Raw genomic sequence first — 25,300 nt, 5'->3', positions numbered from 1 at the left:
CGGATCCGCGGATTTCCGCTTTTTTTGAACCCCAAAGGCATTCCGACTTTTTCACTTTTTCTCTTGCGTAGCAAACAAATTCAAAATCTGACTGTCTCACTCTTTCCTTTATTGCTCTGGCGCACCCTGGCGGCCGTTAGAAAAGTTGGCCGCATTGATGCTCAAGCTGCAGGGACTGAACTGCATTTGAACTTATCTTGCAGTATTTACAAAAAAAATCAGTTATGTGGGCAAATTATTTTAATCTTCTAAAAATGTTACTTAAATGATAAATATAAGCATGGTTTTGGACAAGTAAATTGCCTAAAACCCAGGAGTTTGGGGGGGGGTGGGGGGGGGGGGGGGGGTTGGGGGTGTTGGCTCCGCCCTGCTTTATTCCTGGACCCTGGCTATTTCAGCTGAAAATGAAAATCTCCATTCTGATCCCTGCATATGTCTTTTAATACCCCTCAATAGTAACATAAAATTCTTATTTATTTATATAATTATCTTGAGGTTCTTTTTTTATATATTTTTTAAAATTGGGTATACTGGCAGAAAAAAGGCCTGGAGACCCACAACAAAAATAGAAAAAGCAATAATTAAATGCATGAGGAAGCCTAACAAGGTAACAAAAACATGAGAAAAAAATGGGTGATGTATTCTTGTTTTTAGCATATTTTACAGCTGATTTAAGTTACGGGTCACCACCAGCCCGCTAACTTTGGCAGTGTTATCCAAACGCTAATACAAGAAGAGGGCTAAATGTTGAAATAATATTGGTGGGAACACGTCCCCCTCTGTCCATGCCAAAACTACGCCTTTGTATGACTTATATCATGAGGTGCAGCACTGCACATAAATTACATCAATAAAAGTTGTCTTCTAGGTTTTTAATTAGTCAAGTTCTTTTATGAGTTTTATAAGAAGCCATTTATTTGTAAAAATAAATAAATACAAATAAAAAATATTGAATTTCAAGTATTTTTCTTCCACACACACAATCTTGGTCCATATCCAGCTTCGTAGAAAACAAAACTTTTGCATGGGTTTGGTTGTCACTTGCTGTGTAATTTTTGCACTTTTGTCTGTTTTGAAGGAGAGTTCATCAGCTGAATTAACTTTTTTTGGAACTTTCGAGGCTTTTTAGATGCCAGGTCTTCACAAAAAAAAGTCAGCATAGTGTTTTTTTTTCTATCACTGGTCTGTGAGAATTCCAACTCATATTTATGGTCCAACCAGAAATCCCTTCCCATTCCATACAAATGGCTACAACCCGGTAAAAACTTTTTGGGCCCTTCACTGTAAATTTGCCCTGCTCTTGATGGTTGTACAATTAGTAATTATCAAGTAGAGCTGCAACTGATGATTATTTTAAGTATTTAATATATATATATATATATATAAAAATATATATATATATCTCCCATCTGAGATGAGATGAGATATATATGTATATATTAATTCAGGGCGGCACTCCCCGTGTGGAGTTTGCATTTTCTCCCCGTGCTTGCGTGGGTTTCCTTCAGGCACTCCGTCTTCCTCCTACATTCCAAAAACATGCATGTCTGGTTAATTGGCCGGTCCAAATTGTCCCTAGGTGTGAATGAGCGAGTGAATTGTCGGTCTCTGTGTGCCCTGCGAAGGGCTGGCAACCAGTTCATGGTGTCCCCTGCCCACTGCCCGAAGACAGCTGGGATGGGCTCCAGCTCACCTGCGACCCTACTGAGGATAAGCGGTGCAGATAATGGATGGATAAATTATTTCAATTTTTTTTGGCTAAGGGTTTGCTACCCCTCACGAAACAGGTTTCTATGGTTGCCAGTTGCAGAAGCCTGCTGCTCTGAGTCAGATACAGCACTTCCATCATCTGGTCGCTGTTGTTGTTGAGTCACTCAAGACGCCTGAGGGTATTCCTCAGAAGCGCTAGACTTGCATGTGGGAGGCTCCGTAGTTCTCCAAAGAATAGTCCCAGTTGGCGGTGATAGCGGACAGACTGAAGTGCTGGGCACTTAAGCCAAAATGCTCGGCCGATTCTTCATCCTCACCGCAGAGACGGCACTGATCATCTTTGCTCTTCCCCGTCAAATGTTGCCATCTTCAGAGGGAGGGATGGTGGCCGGACCAGAATCGTGTAAGATCTGCGAGGTCTTTCTGTTGTTTTTCAGTGTTAAGCGTCATCCTGCTCTTCAGAGATGAGCATTTGGTGCCTTGTTTTGTAAAGGACTTTGCAATCTGTATATTTTTGTATTTACATGTATATTCATATTAATTATTCATGCATTTGAATAAATACATAACCAAATATGATTTGACACAATTTCCATTCATAATTCAATACATTAGTTCCATTGAAAATACTTAGGTAATTCAATAAAATGTTTTCAGTAGACATGCATACATAAATATCTAAATAAATCAATGTGAAATGAAGACATTCTCACCGAGCAACTGTTTGGACTATGTGGAATAACTTCAGAAATGTTCGAAAAAGTCTTTTGAAGTATTGAAAACAACTATTAAAAATTTCAATCCTTCGAACTGTTCAAAACTTTTAACCGTACAGGTCTGTATTAAAAGCCATATGGAATACACACACATACATGTCTTACCTAGCGTATGTATCACAAGTATTTCAGTGATGATTGCTTTAAGTGTAGTTAAGTGTGGAATCTTGCCTGCTCAGAAATGCAAAATCCTCCATCTTCTCCGGATAAAAGGTCCTTCATGAGGTTCAGGCGTGAGTCTGCGAGACCCTTTGTCCGTTGTCACCCTCTGGTGGACGGGGTGGTGGCGCTTCGGATTATGACAAGTATTGATCCATTATTTGATTAAGTCGAGATCTCCACCACAACTTTTGTATCTTGGTATTTTAATTTTAGAGAAAAATGAAGACACACATCAAAATGATCCCATTTCGACGGGCCCCAGAACCAAACTCACGTTGACATCCCAGCTTAAAGATTACATTTAATTGCAGAGGAGACAATCTGATTTCACAAGTTGTTTAAGAAAAATGCAGGAAACCTAGATTTCATTCCTTTTGTAATAACACTTTTATTCAGGAAACCAACAACATTCTGGAAAAAACAGCAAGCCCAAAACACATGCAATTTCCTTATAGTGAATCGTCTTTTCCTGTTAAGCAAACGTGGCCAGCGTACATCCGGTGCATTCTTTTACTTTCTGAATGGAGAAAAAAAAGCAAAAAACAAAAAACTTTGTAAATGGGGCAAACATCCCAAGCATTCTTTTACAGCTGCTCAACTTTCCGAACGTATGAGTGCACTTGTTGCCTGAGTGAGGATTGTTAGCACGGTGACAAAGTGGAGGTTGCAAATGACAGCACAGTGCATCAAAAACAAAAACGCAGCACAACTTCAAAAATGGCTATTTACATTCACATCTTTTAACAGACCAAAATCCTCAATCCAAAAGTCATCCAGCTTCCTGGCAACATGTTGAAAGGCGCGTAAAGCGGCAGCCCTAAAAGCTGCCACGTAAGCTATTTTGCATCTGAATATTTACTGGCTGTTTAGTATTTATTTTTTTCCCTTAGACTCGTAAGTGCAAACTCAGGATTCAAGTGGTGACCGGTTTCCAGTCAGTTGACAATAAAAAAGAGCTGCATTTTGTTGAAAAAAGGCTTGAAGCAGTTTATTGTCCCTTCCTTCTTGACTTGACGCAAAAAATAAAAGCATAGGCAAGGCCAAGACATTTTTAGAGCACTTAGCTCAGTGCTGACAAACGATGGTGTGGCGTATGAATGAGGCACAAGTTTTATGCACCATAAATAAGATAGAAAATATTGCGGTAAGTACCAGATCCAAACAATTCCAGCAGTTTTGTAAATAACAGTGTAACATTACGTAAAGGAAAACGTCAGATTGAGATCAGAATTTGTTTTTGGACCAATCTGTATTCCGTAATTCCTTGCTGTATCACCTTTCACAGACTATGAACAGACAAGCCTAACCATTTTTTGTGGGATTAGTAGCAAATCAAATAATAGCATATTTTAAGGATTACTGATCTTAATCCGAGAGTTCCCTGCATGCAAACCTACTAAGATAGTGTGACCTTTTTATATGTGTCTCCTGTGCCTGTTGGCGTTTCACTTGTAATGTTTTCACTTGGAAACGGACATTGATAGGCATCCTACGTCGCGCAATAGGACTACGTGCCAATATCTTTCATCTACCGCACTAGTTCTCTTATGTTATATGTAAGCGTACCAAATGTTAGCATTTCATCAATTTACGCTGTAAATACAAAACAGCATTCAGATTGTTTTGTCAGTTTTTGCCTGAGCATCGTTGATGCTAACGGTATGCTCGCTATTTTGATCGGTAAGGACGAATCAAATCTATCCATCGGCATCCATGCTAGTGCCACCAAATATTCCAATGCGACACTTTGGAAGTTATGAACGGTGTGAATATGACGGCTGCTCCTAATCACTTTGCTGGTGACATCAACACACACACATTATACAAATACAAAGGAAAAAAGGGGAAATTTCTCCTTTTTGGTGAAGACAAGCCAAAGAGCTCAAGTAGTCTGGATGCTTTTGGTTGTTGTGGTTTAAGCTCAGTAATAATGGCCAAAGTAGCACTTTTTCTTCTATTTTTGGGGGACCAAAGGATTCATTCCAGACGGCAGTCAACAAGGAGGCATTGGCCAGTTCCTGCAGGATTCTTCTTCTTCAGCTGCATGAAAGTACAGGAGCCGGTCATTAGAATGTAGTGTTGGTTCAGCTCAAGTTTGGAACTCGTCATTTTTGGAAGTGATGCGCGAGGCTGAGGGCCGACGTGCCAGTGGGGTTTCTTATGTGTTGCGGAGAGCCAAGGCCTGTTCCAGCTCCTGCCGCCTTTGCTGGATCTGCAGACACACGATAAACAGCGAAAATCAGCACATTTATATTGCTTCAACATAAAGGTGGAAATAAAAAAATACAAAGAAGTGCAGAAAACAGACATAAACACATTAGAGCAGAGGTGCGCAACCTAGTCCTGCATGTTTTTGGACCTTTCTCTTCTTTAACACTTACAAATGAGCAGCTGGTTAGCAAGCTGGCAAGAGCTTTTTACCGATCCTGGTGGGTGGAATGAAATGGATTGGAGCAGAAAAACTTCCAAAAAGAGATTGGATATGCGACCCTCCAGGGCCGGGTCGCCCGCCTCTGCATTACAGGCATAGGGATGAGACCGGGCTTAATTAAAGTAACAAAGCTTCAAACACAATAATCACTAGCCAGCACACGCTCGGTAGCCCTAATAAAGTGTGACCACTGATAAGCATACTTGGTGGCACAATTGTGCCATCCCCTCCTAAAATGCACACCAAAAACCGCAAACATGTTTGCACTGTAAACAAAACAACCCGAAAACCAAACCATATCTATCTGCTGGGACTTTCCATGCTCAAGGCGTACAGCCTCCAGCAGCAGTTTCCCTGTCCAACATGTTGCCTGAAAAAAATTGTGAAATAATAATTTCGTATTTTCTAGTGGACTGACGTCATAGAATAATTCAGCTGGACACCCTCTAATCTAAAAAGGAAGAAAAAGCCAAACAAAACACAAAAAAAATGATAATGCTCAACTAAAATCTACTTGTACACACTCCATTTTTTATTTCTTACGTCTTGGATACACTTGTATTAGTGTTAAGGGAACAGGTAGCCTGTCACAAATACTGCACTTTGGTTTCCCTGTCTCTCAACCTTACCATATTTGGTCACTCATCTTTTTTCCTCCTTACAACTGCTATCACTAATCAGGGAAGATTACCCTCCAATCACGACTCTTCCTCTTCACTATTTAAACACTCTGTCCCCCTGGCTCTGTGCTTGTTCATTGCCAACCTTCATGTCCCTGCCTTGTTATCATGCCAGTGTACCAAACCCACCGAACTCTCGCCAGTCCTTCCAGATTCCCGTCTGCCGAATTCTTGGACTTTTGCCTTTGCTGATTGAGTTTACCGGACCACCGACTCCTTGCCTATATCTTGGACTACGATTCTTAACTCACCTGCTGAATTCCTGTGTACCGAACCCTTTCCGAATAAAGACCTACGCTACTGCACTAATCTGTGTTTCTGAGCCACCCTGGGTGGATCCCTGACACAGCCACGGAATTTAAAAGTGGCAGCAGTACGGAATTTTGTGAGGATAGGGGTGGACACGGACTCACATACATTCAGAGTTTTGTGGAAATAGAGAGCTAAAGCGGCACTTGCCCTTGAGCAAATGCGAGCGACGCACCGGACTTGCGCTTACCTTGCAGTAGAAGTATCGGCTGACGGCCTCGTGCGACCACGGCTGCTGGTAGAAGTCTGCTCGCCGCTCTTCCTCGGGGTTGCCCACCATGTCTGTCATCAACTGAAGCAGACACAAAGAAGAAGCTTCATGAGGATGTGATTGTTGCCATGTGGCCAAGGTATCAATGACAAAAAAGACAATTCAATTTAAAATACAGTCTGTACATCATTAAACTCATTGTGCTGTCAAATGATATCTTATGAACGCCCTCCCTATGATGCTCGTTTTCTGAATTGCTGCACATCTGGCCAAGGGTTAGCATTGCTTAAAATGGAGGTAATCCCAATATGTTTCCAAAGATTTTATTTCATACTTGCAACAAACGGCATCATATGAATCCATTTAGTTTACATGGGTGGGTCCAAAGCCACTCTCTGCCTTAGAGGCATATAGCAGCAGGCACATTCACCTTCGGGTGTGTCCGTAGCATTAAAGGCTTCAAGAAGATGGACAAAGATTTCATGTCTAAAATGCAATGCAGCATTTTCAATCAATTGTTTGAGCGGTTGGAAAGTCAGTGGGAACTGCAAATCAAATTGTTGCACACATGCATGATACTCTTTTTGGACCAAATGAAAGTGAGTGTTGAGGTGTAGCCATCCCAAATTTTCTGAAGAAATTCATTGAGAGTTTGTTGCGAGTGCAAATGTAAAGAACCTTGAGGTCTCTGCTCTGAGATTTGAGCCAGTCCTGGATGTAGCCTTTGGGATCCCGTGAGAAACTCAGCATGAAGTCTCTCTGGATCTTCAGCTGGTTGATGGACTCGATTGTCTCGTGAATCTTCAAATGTCAAACAAAAATGGCATCAGTCAGGCCAGCACCATGCCGGTGACCCCCCTTGACATCAACCCAGCACCTTGTTGTCCAGAGTTGCTATTTCTTGTTGGTTTGCAGTGGACAGCAGGAAGCTGCTCATCTGGCTCTTGAGCGGGTCTTCCACCTCCACGTCGATGTCATAGCATGCCGTCTTCTTCTGATCGTTGGGGTCCATACTGCAAAAAGCAAATACTGAAGTCAAGTCAGATTTATTTGTATAGCAACCTAGTCCTCGAGAGGCAAATGTTCAGCATGTTTCTGAGGTTTCTCTTCTCAAACCCGGGTGATAAAACATATGAGCACGTTTGACAGTTGTGGAGGAGCTTAATGTCGATCTTACAGATTAGAATCACCGAAATTGGAGCTGCAAAAATGCAGGACAAGTGGCTCTTGAGGACTGGGTTGGCCACTCTTGATATAGCCATTAATCACAGCGGCTCCACAAACCACCATTACAACACCCCCTGATCTGAATGAGACACGAGGGCAAGGAAAAACTTGAAAACCTCGTCAGGAGGACAATAAAGAAACCTTGAGATGAGATCGCACATGACCAGGCTGGAGGGAATTTTGCCAGGGTTCATTCCGTTGCCCTCTTTTTTTTTTGGTGGATGGCGAGTGGTGGGTGGATGCCTAGGTGAGTGGGCAGAATAAGTACCTGATTACATGGTTGATGACGATGGGGTCAGGGGGCAGCAGGAGGTTGGTGAGGCGCTGCGGAATCTCAGAGAACTTCAGCCGGTTGCAGTCAAAGATCTGGAATGAGGCATATACGTCATTACGGCTGTGAACACCCTCCAGAGAGCTACCTCCCAATACAACACCCGCCCACCCCACGTGAGGAGCCACCGGTGCCGGGTTCAACCTGCTGGAAGTACTTGTCGCAGTTGATGAACTCCTTGTCATGCGAGTCCTGCAGCTTGTTGGTTTTGACGTATTGCCACAAGGCTTGAATGATGCACGAGCGCGTCTGCGTGTGGATGCCCAGCAGGCGCGCCAATCGGGGGTCCAGCTTGAACTGGGGAGGCTGACAACACAACAAAACATCACATATGGTGTTCATCGTTCACGCAAGCCTGCCATTGACTGACGTTCTGCACCAAGGCATGCTAACCAAAGACCGCTTTTCTCGTCATGCGAGGTCTCACTCAACTCACAGTCTTTTCCGTTGGATGGCTGCTAAGTTTTCTCAAATGGGTTTGGTTGATGTTCGCCAAGAAAGATCTAAAGCTTTAATCTGTAATTATTCACTACTAGAGGTACCTTTAGCATAGAACGGAACCTAAGGGTGTAAATTTGAATATGTGGTACTAAGGAATTCCCAAAAGGTTAAGGATTTGTAAGCTAAATTCCATATTGGCTTTTGCGTGACTGTAGAAGATTTTCAGTGCATTTACCCGGAAACTCTAAAAAGAGCGATTGAGTAAGTTTACCTGAATTTGGCGGCAGTCATGTGGCTAACTGAAGCAGATAACGAGAGAAGCTAATAAAAAGGCAAGCAGAAGCTTGCAAGCGCAAACCATAAATTCTCAAACTGCCCAACACTGAATCACAGAACTACGTCACACTCACTTGCAATAGCAGTTGTGGAAAACAGAGATTTTAGTAGTTAAATATTTACTCAATTAGTATTTATGTATTCAATGTGTAAACATGGCGTCAAAATTTTTTTGTACGTCATTGTCTTGCGGTATTGCAAGATGCCAGGCACACATGGCAGGTGACACATAGTGCTTGGCAAAAGTATTGCTCCCCTCCAAGAACTTTTTGCCTGTAATATGTCAAAACGTTATTGGGGGTGCAATACTTTTGCATGACACCGGAGTATTCTGAGCAATCAGATATGCTGAAACAATGAACACATCTACTCCGTTCACACTGTGAGGCGACAAGCACTCAAACTCCCAGGTTACAACCACCCCAATGCTGCACATTATGATTTTTTCACTTATGAAGGGAAATCGAGAGAAAACCAAAAGCGAATGTCGAGTGTCTCCTCACTTGGTAGTCGAGCATGAGTAGCAGTGTGCAGCGCACGCTGACGTCGCCGGGCCGCTTGACCTGGAAGCCGTCCGTTTCTTGCGTAGTAGCTGTGCGATGCCACTGAAACACAGCGAAGCGCTCCATCAAACGCCACAGCAGTTCCATTTCACATTCTCAAGCATTAGAAAACAGTTTCCTTATTAGCCACCCTTTGAACAAAAACCCTAGCGCACTTCAAACCAGCAGAGCCTTGGAAAATCAGTGAATGGCTTTCACTCCATAAGCACACATATGTTTGTTTGGCCCCTTCATATCTATAAGCACTCTAGCACACATTATTTATTCTGAATCCGTTAACATTGGCACATTGGTAAGGACGAGCCATCTCCCTCAATATCCAATGACTTGGCTCTTGAATACATAAGTATCAGGAAAGGATTGAGATAGTTTTCATATTTCAAAATTTGTCAAATGTTAAAGCTGAATGTAAACAATCCATAAATGGAAAAATTGAGATTCATTTCATCTGAATAGAAGTGATGATAATTTATTCAGTTACAATAGCAAGGTTTAAAATAAAATAAATATGATCACCTTGATTTTCTGTGAAAGCAAGGCCAAACGCCATTTAGAATTACAGCTTTGATTTCCGTTTACGTTCCTTAATCGCAATCTCCCCCACCATCAAGTTTTTGCTCAATAAAACGGTGTTTGTACTCCAGACACTTAAACCTTGGAAGATGTTCATCTTTGTGATTATTGAGATTGTTTGCATAGTGTTAAGATTTTTTTTTAATGTTTAGTGTACACTGAAGTTTTCAGCGATTGCCAAGCTAAATGCATATGTATCATAAGTTGGTGATGTGCTATTTTTTCTCTTTTTCAGTTACTAAATATAAGGTGGCCCCGGAGAAAATTGGAACATTTTAACAATCCAAGCAAATCAAGTTTGAAGAAAGCACTTTTGCAAGCATATAGCATTTAGCCTAGAAGAAAAAAAGTTGAGCAAATTTGAAAATGGGTCGGTGAACTACCATGAGGGCGAGTAAGTGACTGTTACAGACCTCCACCAAATGGTTGTCTGGGCCGTAGAGGTCTTTGTCCAGTTCGATCACCAGACTCTTGAAAAAGGAGGAGAATTTCTTTTTCTGCTTGCCAGGCTGAGTGAGAAACAGGAAAGAATTTAGCTTTGGACTTTGTGGAGTGCGTATTCATGCTTTGGTGAGCTACTACTGGGAAAAGTCGCCCTCAGTTAGCCTTCAGCTAGCCCTTAGTTAGCCCTCAGCTAGCCCTTGATCCCACCGAACCTTTCTTTCCCTGACACAAGCCAGGACTCGGACAGAGAGCGGCCTGCCTCCTTACTTACGTCGTCCAGGAGCTTTCCCTCCACCCGCAGCTCCCAAGATGCAATGCTGCCATCCGAGTCATCGGCGTCAGGCCGTGAAGGGTTGAAGGTGTTGGAGATGTAGAGTCTCAGCTTACGCTTCTGCTGCTGACATCATCAAAGGCCAGAGAGGGCGATGTTAATGTTTCTCGCCAGCGTGCTATGGAGGTTGGGTCAATGCGTGGCAACTACCTTCATGGGCCTTTTGAGCGCTTCCTGGATGTCCACGCGCTTGCGCATGATGGTCTGGTCAAGCTTGCGCTCGAAAGCCAGGAGGTCCATGTAGGCCTGGGACTCCGGGACCAGCTCACGGATCTAAACAGGCAATCCCCCCAAAAGAATTGATGTTTTATAGATCTTGTGATCATGTGTATCCAGATCTATTTTGCTTTTTAAGCAAGCAGATTAGTAACTGCAAATAACGCAGTCTTACCCTTTGTGGGAGGATTTTGTCTGCCATTTTCCTCCTCTTTGCACTAGAGAGAGAAACAGAAAGAAGAGGTGAAAAGGGGAGACTGTTACAATGGAGATTGTTAACCAGGAAGCCGGCTCATCTGTTAAGATGCTAAGATGCATCCGGCGAGAGGCGTTGAGGGCCTTGTGTTTGCTCTCCCAATTAAAGGCCGCGGTCCATCTAGATTACCCAAAAGTGTTTCCGTCCTCGAACCGATACCAGGTGTAGATGTTGGCTCAAAGCACCAAAAGCCAGTCATGTTTTAGCTACGCTTTCTGATCTCAGTTTAGACAACACCATCACAAATTCAATATGAGGCCTGGAAATATTCGAAAAGCATTTACAGACATGTGTGTGTTCCTGCATCTTGCATTCAGTGTCATTTCTACGTGCTGATTGTGCTTGAAGTCATGCGTGTTCCAAGTCAATGTGGAGTCGCTAAGCCCGCTTTGCTTAGCCACAGTGCAGAGTGGTGTGAAAGCTCAAGCAGTTTTGCTCAAACCTTCCAAACTGTGGACAATAACGCTGCTTTTGGAGTGGAGGCTTCAAATAAAAGCCCTTTATACATATTAGCATAGGGTAAAACTTTTCATTCTTGTCTTGTTTTTTGTCATGCCATGCTCCATGTTCAAAACATGCACCCCTATGGCTATCGTCCCTTCATATCATTTAGGGGCCAAAAGGAGGTTTGCTGGGGCAGTGGGTCATTTGGAGATTTTCAGTAGAGATTAGGGGACATGCAGCAAACGGGTCGCCGTCTCTCAAGGCTCCTACTTGGATCCAAGTGTGGGATCCGATTGAGGTTCTCGCGTGTCCACAGGCTTGGATGCTGTCTCGCCACCTCCCAGGAATCCCGGTGGTTTCCTGGGGAGCGGTTCAGCTGTTAGACACAACACGCACTTTTCCATACCAAAAACGAACGCTCCTTCAAACGAGAGTTAGGGACAGGCGATATGCCCTGCCTGCTGGATGGCAGGGGAGGAATCGAAAGCTCGACTGGTTCCATTGTTCTCATCTGGGACTGCCCAGACAAATTTCCCTGGCAAAAGTTGTAAAAGCGTCATAGGTTACTGTCAAAGGACTACTTAGGTTTTGATAATAAACGTCACCGTCCATCACTGCGTTTCATTTGCAACCAATGAGGCAACAAAGCATGACGTCGGTCTTTGGGAAATGCTTCTTGACAACAAGAGGCAAAAGGATGGCGCCACATCACCAATTCAGTAGAAGGTAAGTCTATGACTAATATCAAACCAAATACAGTACTTACATCTGGGACTTGTAAGCGAAATCCGACTTTCATTTTGGATATGCAACTGGCCTCATCCACGATAGACTTAACACATCAATCTGCGGGCCTACTAGACTAGGGCTGTCGTAGTGGCCAAACAGGCTTCCTGCTTAAGTTCAAATTTTAGAGGTAGTGTGAGTGCAATTGATAAATGCCTGAGCACAGTATGGAACCCCAGTTGGCAGAGGTAGGCCAGAACACGGTATGATTAGCCTCATATATGCAGAGCCATTGGAGTAGTCACCACAAAAAAAACGTAACCATGACCACAATCTTACATACGCACGTACAGTTTGTGCGATTTATAAAGCAAGCAATCACATAGCTACGGTGCTTTCTCTTTTAAAGTGGTAGAGCAGACAAAACACCCGCCCACCTAGAACAACCTCTCCTACTTGCGTAAATCAAGTGTGCTGTTATATACAAATATATGTGTATTTTGGAGGCAACTGGACCCGGGAATGGTTTGTTAGAGTAATGTGAGTTCATGACAAAGAGACACAGGGGAAGGTGGCAAGCCAAGCTTCAGCACAATAAGGAAGAAATGGCCCCAGCCTGGACAATGCAGTACAAACTAATAGCCTGGACAATGCAGTACAAACTAATGGCAGCTGCCGTTACCCAGGAGGGAAAAAAATGTTGAAAAACATAATTTCAACCATTTACAAGCTCTTCACCTCAAATGTAAGCACTTTCAAATCATTGAAAACAACATTAAAAGTCAAGCATTTTCAAGAGTTTCAAGCACCCGTAGGAACCATGAGATATTGTAATATGTCAGCATTATCCTGTCGAGACGGGGTGCTGAATGTACAATAATGAAAAATAAAATCCTCTTTCTTATTCTGGCAAACGGCCGCAATTAGTTACATATTCCTGGGGTGCGGGCACCGGCACGCATATCCTCTAGCTGGCTGTAGGTTTTCATGTTTGTCTCATGTGGGACTTACTTCCTAGCTCGATTGTGGAGAGCCTGCTGCTGCTGCTGCTGTTGCTGCACCTGCTGTGAAGAAGAGGCGGGCCTCTTGCGGCCGGCCTCCATCACCGGCGAGGGCAGGCCGGGCCGAACCGCCGAGTTGCCTACGTAGGGCGGACCAGGAGGTCCCATGGGCGCTCCCTGGTGCGGCATTCTTGCCCCGGATGGCATGCCGGGACGCTGCAGATCACAAATAACACACATGCTTAGTGCAACCAAATGGCAAAAATCTCATCTTGCATTGACCAAACAAGGTTTTCCTTGTTCTTGCAGCGAAAGCTCACCCAGGATCCACTAACTTCCTCTTCCTGTCACAGTCTCAGTTCGTGTGTAAACATACTATACTGTGTCTCCAGTGCGCTAAGAACTTTGACATTTTGTTTAATATCTCGCGCATTCATTCAACACGGTTGGTGTAAAGTGTAAAGAAGAGGCGAGACGTTTCTTCTGAAATGATACTGGATTAATGAAAGCTTGATGCGGTTGACAAAATGGTCTGAACGCTTTTGTTTGGCCACTGTTTATCACAGAGGAGGACCTTATGCAGCTCATCTTCTAAAAGTAAGTTAACCTTAACTTTATTTATCTTTATAGAGCATATTATTTTATGAAATGTTTTTTTAGTACAAAACAATACAGGTTATGTAAACAAGCCTTAAACATACTTATATACCTAAAACATACAAAATATAGCACTGAAGAATCTTACAAAAAAATTCAACTGACGAACGATCTTGTTCGTAAGTAGGCCAGCGTCTGTATTTGATTGTATCCTTTTGTTAATTAATGATGAATGCTGTTTTTTGTGTGTGCAGGTTAGAATAATCGTAACCCAACAACAATAGCGTAACAACTCGCTCATTGCTTCTTCTTCCTTTGCTTTTGAGGTGAACAGAGGAATTTTAACTCTGATTGAAAGAATTGTTCTAGAGTTCTGCTAGTGCAATCTGTTTAATGTTGTGTTGTTGCAGTGACAGGTACATACAGGGGCTGTGCTTAGGAAAGCCACAACGCATGCCCACCCAGCAAACATAAAAACCGGGGTATGATTGAATCGGTCCGAAACACAACTCTGTCCTATACTAATAAACAACCAATCCTAATAGACTAGACACACAAAATGTGGCTTGTGCAAAATCCAACAGGAACGGAGTGTTTTAGGTCCAATCCAACGCGACACTTTGGCGGGCTGGAAAGCTTAAAAGGATATCATGACAGATGTTCTACACTAACTTACACTGACAAAATGTAAAGTTCATTTTTAGAATGGAGAAAAAATAAAAGGCAAAATGTCTGATGGATTCATTTAGCGTGCCCTAAATTTGCTTATGTCTCTGTCCTAACATGACTTCACATTCGCAACTTGAGAAATCTTTAAGAAAGGTCGGTTTGCAAACTTTCAGGACGTTTTGTAGTCCTTCATGGAACTCAGAGGACAATTTGTAAACCCCAGCAGCTCCTTGCGATTTGCCCAGTCCTGTTTGTAAATTTCAAAGGCTGACAAGATATTTTAGATTGTTCACAAAGTCCGGAGTCAACAGACAAATCAAGCAGCTATGAGCCAAAAATACAACCAAAAATGACTAAAAATGGCCCGTTTGAAGCATCTAACAGCGGTGGCAACAAAGGACCTTTTAAGTTTTGAGCTCCCTTGAGCTCAAAAAGTATGAGCAGGCGCTGTCATCCTAGGTTGGCAGGCGAGTTCAGCCAGGAAGTGGACAGAACGAGGCATTCTGGGCTCCTTTTCAGTTCCTGCTTTTAACATTACATCAACTTACACGAGTGACGTTATGAAGTCTTTTCAGTCCTTTCTCTGAGCATCCCGGATTTTGTAAAGACCGGATTTCTGTCAGTTACGTTAGACTAGTGATGGTGTGGGAGGGCAAGTGTTCCTTCAGGAACCCAAAATTGCATTTGTGGACTTCGTCGACTCACCAGTTAGGATTGATTCACCAGGTTGAAACAGAGCCAGGAACCTTTCAATTGGAAAAAAACCCAAGCTGAATTGATTTTTGTCTTTGATTATAGGCTATTCTCTCCGCTGTGAGAACCACAAATATGACATTTGGCTTCGGGTTTTTTATTTTAGTTAAATACAGTATGACTACAGGCAAGACAGTTTCTGATTTTCGAGCTGGGTAAAGTGGAAAATGGCAGAATTGCGGTTTTTAGAGTGTCTACCTCTCCACCCGAGGGTAGTGGGGTAAAGAGGCAAGTCATTGCAGCTGCATCAAAACTGAACCCTATTGATAAAGTAGGTAGACCAGTTGACCATTGGTGAGTGAATAAATGTGTAAATGGGTGAACAGAAATAATGCGCACACCTTTTGCAAACTGTGTGAGACGCCGCTGGCATTTTGATTTTGGCTTCAGGTTTGTGGCGGCGCTTTTTGGATGAAAATGACGCAATGCCAATTGCGTCAACATTCAAACATATTTGATATCCTTGATGCTTACGCGCGTATTTCCTCAAGTGTGTGTGGCACTGAGGAAAAGAGCAAGCTGCTCTTTTCCACTACACGAGGTCTAAAAACAAAACACGGTGGTGACATCTAAAAACATTTATGATGCCCCACTAGAGGAAAAAACTATTTATGTTTTGCCAACATTATTCATGTAATTACATACCAGGTTTAAAAAGGGAGGTTTGGCAGTACTTTCTTCAATATTTTCATACTCGAGCTATTTAAACTATTTCATTCACAAATCAAGTCCTCAATTGATACATCCAAATTGAACAACAGTGGACGTTTTCCATCCAAAACACTAGTCATTGGTCTGTATCATTTGAGTCATTGTCAGTTAGCATAGGAGTTTCTCTTAATCCTTGAGAAATGAGAACTGGCGAATGGAATTTGCTCTATTACAGCAGCAACGATTAATTCAAGTCAAGTCATTTTTCATTAATGATGCAAAACGTCTGCTTATCACGTCTTTGTTGCTATCTGGCACTTTTCTCCACAGTATGGTTGCACGGGTGCTGTCGTCTAGAAATGTAGGGATCACATTTTACGTGACACAGCCCTCATTCATGTTTTCTTTCAATGCAGTAGTAAATATATGCTGGTCTTTACATTTGCTAACGGACTCTGTGATGGTTGCTGTTTTAAATGGTTGCATGATCTGAAAAGACGTGACCATGCAATTTAGGAGAGCTGAAAACAGTTCAGGTGTGCCATTGGCAAATTTCCCGTGCGCTACGGTTAAAATAAAAAGATGGGCTTTAGTCCCTGTAAAACACTTGGGTCTCTACATGGTGGGGTGTAGAAAGTGCTCTGATGAAGTCAATTTCCTATTTACAATGCATCATGCCTTTAAATACTGCACTTCAGTTGAATTCAGTGATGAGAATCCATCCTTAAAGTATATGACACGGTTTGTGTTTAGTAGGCCAAAGTGTTGATAAAATGTTTGTCTTCTTTCTAAACAGTGATTTTTTTATAGGCTGTGACTCCAAGAATTTTTTTCAGGGTTTCTCATCAAGGTTAGTTTGGTGCGCAGGAAGGACACGTGACGCGTACGGCGAATCAATCAGCCGTAAATACGACAGCTAGCATCAATGGCGGCGTGCATCACGTAGATGGCGTTTCCTGGCCAGGCTTTCATTTACAATGTATATCCAGGCAGACATTGCTCGCAAATTATCCTTGCGATTATGTACATTTTCATTTGACTACCAGGTAAACATGTTGCATTGTCTTACCTAATCATATTTGTGGTCCTGGATAACACCAATTTTTATTTCTTGTTAATATAGCAGAGAAGCTATTCAAGGAAACCAGACAAGATCTGCCACTTGACTGTATGTGAACTGAAAATTCAGTCAACAGTTTCACAGGTGTTTTGTGGCACTATCACTTGTTTCACACTTTCGAAATAAACAAAATGTATTTCAAAAGGTGCGGGCTTACACTCAAAACAAGCGCTAGCTGGTATAGTGCTTATTTTAAACTCTCGTCCCCAAACATTTAATTTAAAATATATTTTTTCAATGAATGCAATCGGAGCAAAACAGAACATCATACATTTAAGAAAAAGGAATTCGAGAAAAAAAATACAACAAGATAGTAAGTCAAAACATCATCTGCTACGATTCAGGCTTAGGATAAATACTTGAGCTATTTTGGTGTTGATATTCGTTTTGAATGTTCGTTCTGCATGCAGTCCGATTAACCGGTTTCCAGCCAATCGTTGAGCCCACAGAGACAGAAAACCATTCACATGCGCACTCACACCTAGAGATGATTTAGACCCGTCAATCAACCTGCCACGCATGATCTTGGAGAGTGGGAGTAAACCGGAATGACCGGAGGAAACCCACACAGGCACAGGGAGAATATGCAAACTCACACAGGTAGGTCGCTAGCTGGATATAAACCCGGGACCTCAGAACTGTGTGGCAAACGTGGTCACTGACCATTTGCTGTCCAAATAATATCATTTTTGCATTTCTGTGCGAGTTTATATGGCTTAGTGAAACCTAAACAATGGGTAAACTCCTATCATCTAATCCCTGCATGTAAACGTACTGATTGATCAGGATGCAACTTTTGGCCTGGTAAGCAACTTGCCTTTGAACTCATTTGAAAAAGTCCCAAGAGATCCTTGTCTTAACATAGCCAATTTGTTTTTGTGTTTTTGTCAACTAAAAACACATACGAATAGTATGTAAAAGATCTTAGAGTGGCATACCATACACAATCTAAAAAAGAGAGAAAGACTGCCAGTCATCTGTAAGGACAGTAGGTTGCACCTCTTCTCCTGTTACTACTGTACCGATGCATTGTTCAACCCATTTTCCTGATTTATGTCACAAACTGGACCACTTACACAGCAGCTAATATCATCGGCCTGCCCACACCCAACCTCTCAGATTCAAACAACAGGTCCATCATTAGAATGGCCAAACAACAGTACATGATATTACTCTCACGTACGACACCAATACTTCATTCTACTACTGTCAGGGCATAGACATAGGACAAAAAGATTTAGGAGGGCCCACTTTGAGAAAAGCCTGATCTCCTCTACAATTACCCTTGTAAACAAACGGCCCCGCTGACCCATCAGTCTGCCGTCATTGTCCCACTGTTTGTTATTTTGCTGTTTTTGTAATGTTAATGCCTGTTGTTCCCCCCGGCACAGTCAGTGGAAGTGGATTTCCATAAGGGGACCAATAAATTAAATCTAAACTCTGAATTGGCCCGAGGGTTTAGTGATGGCTGGAGCGACAAACGCTAGACTGGAGAAGAAGCTAATTAACATCGGCAACATGGAGTTATAGCGACATGCTGCAACTTTCTGTCGCTTGTCTCACTTTGACCACATGCGCACGCGCAAACCAGACCGAATTCCACCCGCTATATTAGCCTCCAGCCCCCACCTCTCTGTGCACACTAGACCAAAGTCCACATGCTTGTGGATAGCCCCCTCCTCCCACCGCTAGCAGTAACCTCCTGAGTGTCCCCGTACCTGATACCTCCCCTACGAAGGCAACATTCGTAAACGTGAGCTTAGGTCTCGTTTCCTTTTGCATCATAGGTGTGAAGCATGCAAAACTGGATGAGGGAGGGGGCGGCCGACCGGCGGCTGCTCGCGTTTGCTCGACGTCCTCCATCCCTGTCTGAGTAAAATCGAGCCCGGGTTCCGTCGGGAGGGGGCGGCGGAAATAACCTTCACGCCCCCCCGCGCCTCTTCTGCCTTTCAATGACGTGCCAGCGTGCGAGCGAGCGACTCACCACTCCATGGACCAGGAACTCAAAGAGTTTGCTCTTGGTGGCTTTCCTGGCCCCCCCCGCCGTCTCCTCCGTGGCCATTTGCTGCTCGTCGCCTCGGCCGTCTTTTGTCTGGCCTGCCCCCTCCCTTGCTCGCCGCCGTTAGCTAGCCTCCCGTTCCCCTCCCCTGCTCCACTTTCCTTCTCTTTGTGCTCGCCTCCTCCTGCCGCTGCTCCTCCTCCTTCTTTGCACGCTCTCGACAGGCCGAAACGTCGTTGGCGAAGGTGGAGAGGGAGAAAGAAGGATTTACGGGCGACGGGAGGGGGCAGCTGCCGCCGCGGTTGCAGGGGCTTTGCAGCGGGTGGGGGTAACGGGCTGGATTGGTTAGCAAGCGAGCAAATGCAAGCGCCTCCCCCGCCCCGCACAGCTGTTGCGTTGCATTCCGCTGCAAAGATAAGACGACATGCGGCACACAAACTGGGATTGGGGGGCTTTGTAAACTGAGAGAGAACCCAATTGGAACTCGCGAAAGGCTTCTTTTCAATCCGCTCACCTTTCCGAGTGTGAATAGTTTGCATGTTTTTCCTATTCCCAAAAACATGCATAGTACCAATAATAAGAATAATGCATTAGATCAGGGTTCACCACCCTTTTTGAAGCTGAGAGATACTTTACTTGTTAACTGATGAGCATGAAAAGGATGAATGTCAGGCCTCAAAAATCTAGCCCAACCAAACCCAGATACGCAAGTGTTAAAGCCTGACCAATTCACTCGATTTGCAGGACTGGGCCCAAAAATAAATCCAAAATTTTATATTTTATATGTGAGGATTCGTGAGGGTTTTGGGAAGACAGAATAAAGCCTGTCTTTTGTAACCATATCAGAGTTAAGCAAGTCTGTATAAACATTGACATCTTTCATATTTCTGTGTCAGCAGAGGTTTACATTAATCGATCATTTTCCAAAATTCATAGATTTCCTTAAAGAGCTGACAAAAATATTTTTAATGCCCTATGTCTTTGGACAGGTTGAAGATTGGGCTGAAAACCACAGCAGAAGTATGTCCTTAGAAATCGAGCGTGGCAAGTCAGAGGGACAAAGAAGAAATAGGACAGGTGGATAATTTTTTACAAAAGGCAGCGAGAGAGAAGCCAAGACTCAGACTTTGGCATAAGAGCTTACCTCTGGTTTGAAGGTCTACCAGTTAAATATTGTATGCATTTCTGAAATTACAACTTATGTCACTACTTTGTTGTTACTGTGTACTATTACGATTTTACCATTTTGTAACTATTACAAGTACAGTTAAAAGGGGCTAAAATTGTTAGAGGTCAAATTTCTTAGAAAATCATTATTACCCATCACTGGTGAGTTATTTTCACAACTGGTCCACGTGATAATTAGGTGTTTCTAATATTAAAATATTGAGTTCAGGTATCAAAAGACTAAGGAATGAATTGGGGAATATAAAAGACAGCCAACGGGGGAACTTGACAGCTAATATGCTTTGTGAATCAAAATGTTGGAATCAGCAGACCAAATTGCAAATGCACTTCATGGCAAAAACCAAAATGGATATATCCGAGTCACGTCTGTAGGACAAGTCGAATGATTGAAAGCACATATGGACATTATCAGACGGAGAGCCACCCCCCATATATGGAGTCGCCCATTTGCTGCACCACTATTGGCCTTCTCAAAGCAAAGTTCACAGTGTGGGGAAGACCACTTTCTTGGTGGTGAGGGACGGGGTATCATGTGTTTTTTTAGGGGGTTGGGTTACTGATTAGTTCTGTTGTGTTACTAGAAGTCCGTTAGGGGGCACCAGCAGTAAAGTGAATCAACATGCACCCAAGTAAATGTCTCTGTAGTTTCTATTCTTCCTTGTGCTTTGTAGTACCACAGTTTTGGAAAGTGCACTATCCGGGTCAATTGCAAGATACCATTTGTGTATAGTTTTTGCATCTAATACCTTTTGGTGAGGTGATTACTTCATATCTTTCTATTTATTTTTTTAGATTGTTAGGCAACTGGAGTGGAACCCTAATTTTGTCATTTCTTTCAAAGATATTTTAGGTGATTCTGATTCACTGGTTTTTGATAACACTACACAATACAGTGACATCTAGTGGTCAAAAAAATTGTGAATATGCTTGATGGCTGTGTTTTGCTGCTGTTGGTGTCGGTGGATTTGTTCAGACTGAGGACAATCGACTTTGGCCTGGACGGATCTATTGACACTAACAAAGATGTTATATAATGAAATTGTGAATATGTTTGATTTTCGAGAAGGTTTGTTCAAACCTCACTTTGTGTTTGCTGTTAAAAACGTAATATTGGAATATAATATTGTGAATGTGCTTAATTGCTGTTGAGATTGTCATGATTGTTTTCTGTTTTTAGTGTCAATAAATTTGTTCAAACCAAAAAAAAAAAAATAATACACACCATGCCTTTTATGCTCAATTAGCGGCATTTAAAATGAAGTCTAGAACGCTTCACCTCAATATTTTAGGCTTAAATATAATAAAATCCACGTGTCATACGAATTTTGCTGTATCTGCTCTTGGCCACGCTTAAGATGTTGAAACAAACTTTACCGGTCTTTTTCTGTGGTGTGAAATGGTGGCTTTCAACTCACATTCACAGGACATGATCACAGTTCACTAAAGGAGTATGATGGACTATCAGGTAAGGGTCAATCTTAAACGGCGAGCCGGAGCTGTCAATTTGATTCAAATTGGTTAACACGCAAAAACACTTGTAATGCACAACTCGTTGTTTAGAAGCCCTTGAGCTGCCTTATAAGCACAGCACTGCATAGGAACAAAGGCCAACTCTGACCTAAATCAAGCTACTTCATTTAACCAGTAATTTAAAAATGGCGGTTCCCAAACTTCATGAAGTAGTAAATTGAGTCACAAGCACACCAAACTCCTAAATGAAAGGTGAGCTACAGATTCTGAAATTGTACACTGGCAGAAAGAAGTTCTTCAGTGTGACGTGTGTTTCCATGGCAACAGTCAATGATGGAGAAGGTTGGAATTCTGCAGTGGCAATAGAAGGAAGTGCCTTCTTTGTCCATTTTGGCCTAAATCCAACCACAGTACAGGAGCCACTGAATTGACAAGGCAGATCTTGGTTTAATTTTAATGAGCCACCAGGACAAACTCCACAACTGTGGAGGAACGTTCCCTTCTAAATCTTTGTCAGGATTCACAGAATAAGACCTCAGCTACAACCCTATTGCCAAGAGTGAAATCATGCCAAGGCTCCCGCTTCCAGCCTGGCCAGAGAGAGCAACTCGCAAGACACTGAGCCATTTTGTGGGCAAACTCACCAATTCTTACCTATCAGCTAACCTGAGAAGAAAACCACTAGAAGGAGGAAGAGGCAACATAAACCTTTTGGAGTGGGATGGTCTCAGAATTTAGACCAGTGCATACTTATTATAGTTCTCCTTACAACAAACCTCAAAGTGAGCGAATAATGCTAAGATGGTTAGCACAAATGCTACACAAGCTGATGGCGCACTTTTGTCCGTTTGTAAAAACCTTGAAAAATTACCCGCAACAGAGAGCATTATACCGTTTTTCCACAATAGATAGATAGATAGATAGATAGATAGATAGATAGATAGATAGATAGATACTTTATTCATCCCCGAAGGGAAATTCACTTTTCCAGCAGCATCCCTGAGCTGAGAACAATCGAAAATAACACGGGAGCTGCTGGAGTGGCTGCCATTCGTGACGGCGCCGGAGAAACGATTCAATTTGAATCATGTACAAACAAACAAACAATTGAATCATGTACAAGAAACGATTCAATTTGAATCATGTACAAACAAACAAACAATTGAATCATGTACAAACAAACAAACAAAATATTTATGTTTCAATAAGTGGAGTGTTGCTGCCTGGCAGCCATTCTAGGACTTTTCAGGTCCGAAGGGGTTCAACAGTACCCCATTTTAGAGGTATCCTTGATGCAGATCTTTTGTAATGTTTATATTCATGGCATCGGGGCAATTCGATTAAGCGGTTGCACTCATGCACAATCTGCAGTCCTTCGCTTACCACGGGTTTTTTTGTTTTTTTTTAATCATGTAGATTGACTTTTGTGCATAACAATGTAACGAGCAATAAAATCCACCACTTTTTAATGTCAAAAGGTATTGACTGTGTTAATGTGAAGAAAGTCAAACAACAACAAAAAACAATTCTACTACTTTTGTGAGAAAAATAAACATAATTTTACTAGGTATTCGTAAAGTAAATATTTTCGGGGCATTCAAGCTCTTATTAGAAAATGAGAGTGACATACCTGTCAAAAGGTTTCCCTGTATTTTTTATGCGTTTTGATTATTTCATATTGTGTACGTCAAACTATTTTTGGACAGGGGATAAATACCTTGCTCTTGGAAAGTACAGAGTATAGGAAGACAATGGGAACTGACACTCTTGATATTTTCGTTGAAAATTAAACTGAATAGTGAGTTTCTGTTACCGAGTAAAACCATCCGTAGTTCAGAAAAAGTCTGCAAAATTCCGCACTTCTATGTATCATAAGCAACACTAAAATTAATGCAAGTGAGGGAAGAACTAAGAGAGATTGCAAAAAAAATGTTTGTGATGTTTATTTGGGAAAAATTTACTTGTTTACAAAAAGTATCTTGGTTTTTATTCTACATATAGTCTTGCAATCAGTAAACAGGTCAAGTCAAGTCATGTTTAATCACAAGAAGTCTCACAGGGCTGCACAGACCACAGACTATTGCAGACTACGGACTATTATTACACCATCACCTGATCTAAAACCTACACGAGGGCAAGGAAAAACTCAAAACCTCTGCATGAAGAAAATAAAGAGACCTTGAAAAGGGACCGCACATAAGGTAACTCTTCCAGGATGACCAGGCTGCAATGGTGTGTTGTGATTGTAAGATTTATTATTGCTTAATTAGGGAAATTGCAATCAATAACTCATTTACTACCTATGACGACACAGACGTCAATAATGCATTTGAAATTGGTGCCATTACCGGATTTGGACATCAAACCTTCACTTTCCACTGAGGTACCCTGGCAATGAGTTAATAATCTTGCTTAAATGCCACAATGAACTATCCTGGAGTTATTGTGTGATAACCAGTACTACATTTAAGTTGTTCTATATTTTTACCTCGATTTCACTCCTCAGGAAATATAACAAACGTCAAAGAGCAATTTTAAATTCAGTGCCATGGATGGATTTGGACGTCAATATTCTGTTACCCATTTAAAGTTGTTAACTTGGTAGTTAAGGATGTTAGCTACAAGTTAACTAGTCTGGCATTTTACTCATTCCCAACCAGCTCAACTCTCAGGTTTGTAACAAGCTAATTACGTCATTTTGGCATTCAGTGCTAGCCCAATTGACTCACTGACCAAGCTTAGTTAGTTAAAGCTATTTTTTTGAGTGGCATTTAATTAAGGGGATTGGCTGAGGTTGACAGCTATGGAGTGAAATAGCGAGACCTAAGGTAACTGCAGATGAGGATGCTGCAGTAGTGCACGGCGCAGTGGGACGCAGAAATAAGTCACACAGGCCTTAAGAAAATCTCCAACCTACGGACTTTGGGGATGAACAAATTAAACACGCATGGCTGTTGCAGAATCGTAATCGTGGAGAAGGTTCGAATATGGAAGCGAGGAAGCGGGCCTAGCATAGGGCCCTGTCAAGCAGAGCTAGTCAAACTTTTGGCCAAGATGGAGGCGGCCGATTTAGGATGGGGTGCTTGAGGTGACGAGTGCTCTCGCCTCCCCATCGCGGCAGGTTAGCTAGCAACTCGGAGGCTGTTAGGGTAGACGAGCAACATGATGCAGGTAAATTGGACGAAAAGAGCCCTCTCCCCTTTGCACGATGCAGTCGACGAGAGGCCAATGCACAAGCACCGTTTCAGACACCAATTATTTGGGTTAAATAAAACGGGAACATTTTTTAAGACGGCTGCTGCTGCAGTCATCGATGCGCTAAAATAGCAAAGAAGGCAAAACATCCGCTCTTTACCTTTCTCTCCATCTTCCCCCGGTGGCCTTTTTTTAGCCGAGTCAAGAAGAGCAAGTGTGGGATGAGTGCAGCCGCGAGGTTCGCTGCAGTCCAGTCAAATCTCCCCTCAACTTCCGCGAGGCTCTTCGCAGGGGGAAGAACACTCGGGGACAAATATAAAAGAAAAAAAACAGCCGAGGTTTAGGCGTACTCGTCTATGAGTGAGAACGACTTGTTAGCGGCGCTTAGTGTCGGCCTGGCGGGGATGGAGTCGCCGCAAGCCGCCCGCCAGTCGCCACTCCAGCAACCGGGATGAGGAGCGAGGGAACCAGTCACAGGGAGCGAATTGCG

At 42.6% G+C, this 25,300-nt stretch overlaps 1 protein-coding gene across 6 annotated transcripts; it reads right to left on the bottom strand.

The window, feature by feature from the left end:
- Positions 1 to 3,011: 3,011 nt before the first annotated feature.
- smarcd3b (SWI/SNF related BAF chromatin remodeling complex subunit D3b) lies at positions 3,012 to 25,300 on the bottom strand. 6 transcript variants are annotated; one of them, XM_088326035.1, is made up of 14 exons: positions 24,971 to 25,300; positions 13,179 to 13,384; positions 11,712 to 11,801; positions 10,917 to 10,959; positions 10,676 to 10,798; positions 10,466 to 10,591; positions 10,164 to 10,259; positions 9,118 to 9,219; positions 7,949 to 8,143; positions 7,775 to 7,872; positions 7,157 to 7,292; positions 6,958 to 7,080; positions 6,259 to 6,360; positions 3,012 to 4,860 (listed from the first exon to the last, which is right to left on the bottom strand). In XM_088326035.1, exons 1-14 carry the CDS (start codon positions 24,980 to 24,982, stop codon positions 4,807 to 4,809), a joined length of 1,506 nt encoding a protein of 501 aa, XP_088182161.1. In that variant the 5' UTR covers positions 24,983 to 25,300; the 3' UTR covers positions 3,012 to 4,806. The 6 variants fall into 6 exon arrangements, with proteins under 6 accessions (XP_088182161.1, XP_088182158.1, XP_088182160.1 ...); XM_088326032.1 differs by lacking the exon at positions 24,971 to 25,300 and adding an exon at positions 18,943 to 19,245; XM_088326034.1 differs by lacking the exon at positions 24,971 to 25,300 and adding an exon at positions 18,943 to 19,244 and having other exon boundaries at positions 7,982 to 8,143; positions 10,466 to 10,588.

Source organism: Urocampus carinirostris, chromosome 2 (assembly GCF_059441175.1).
Source record: "Urocampus carinirostris isolate Australia breed hairy pipefish chromosome 2, RoL_Ucar_1.0, whole genome shotgun sequence".
Taxonomy (NCBI): domain Eukaryota; kingdom Metazoa; phylum Chordata; class Actinopteri; order Syngnathiformes; family Syngnathidae; genus Urocampus; species Urocampus carinirostris.
This window is presented reverse-complemented; position numbering and strand designations above follow the sequence as displayed.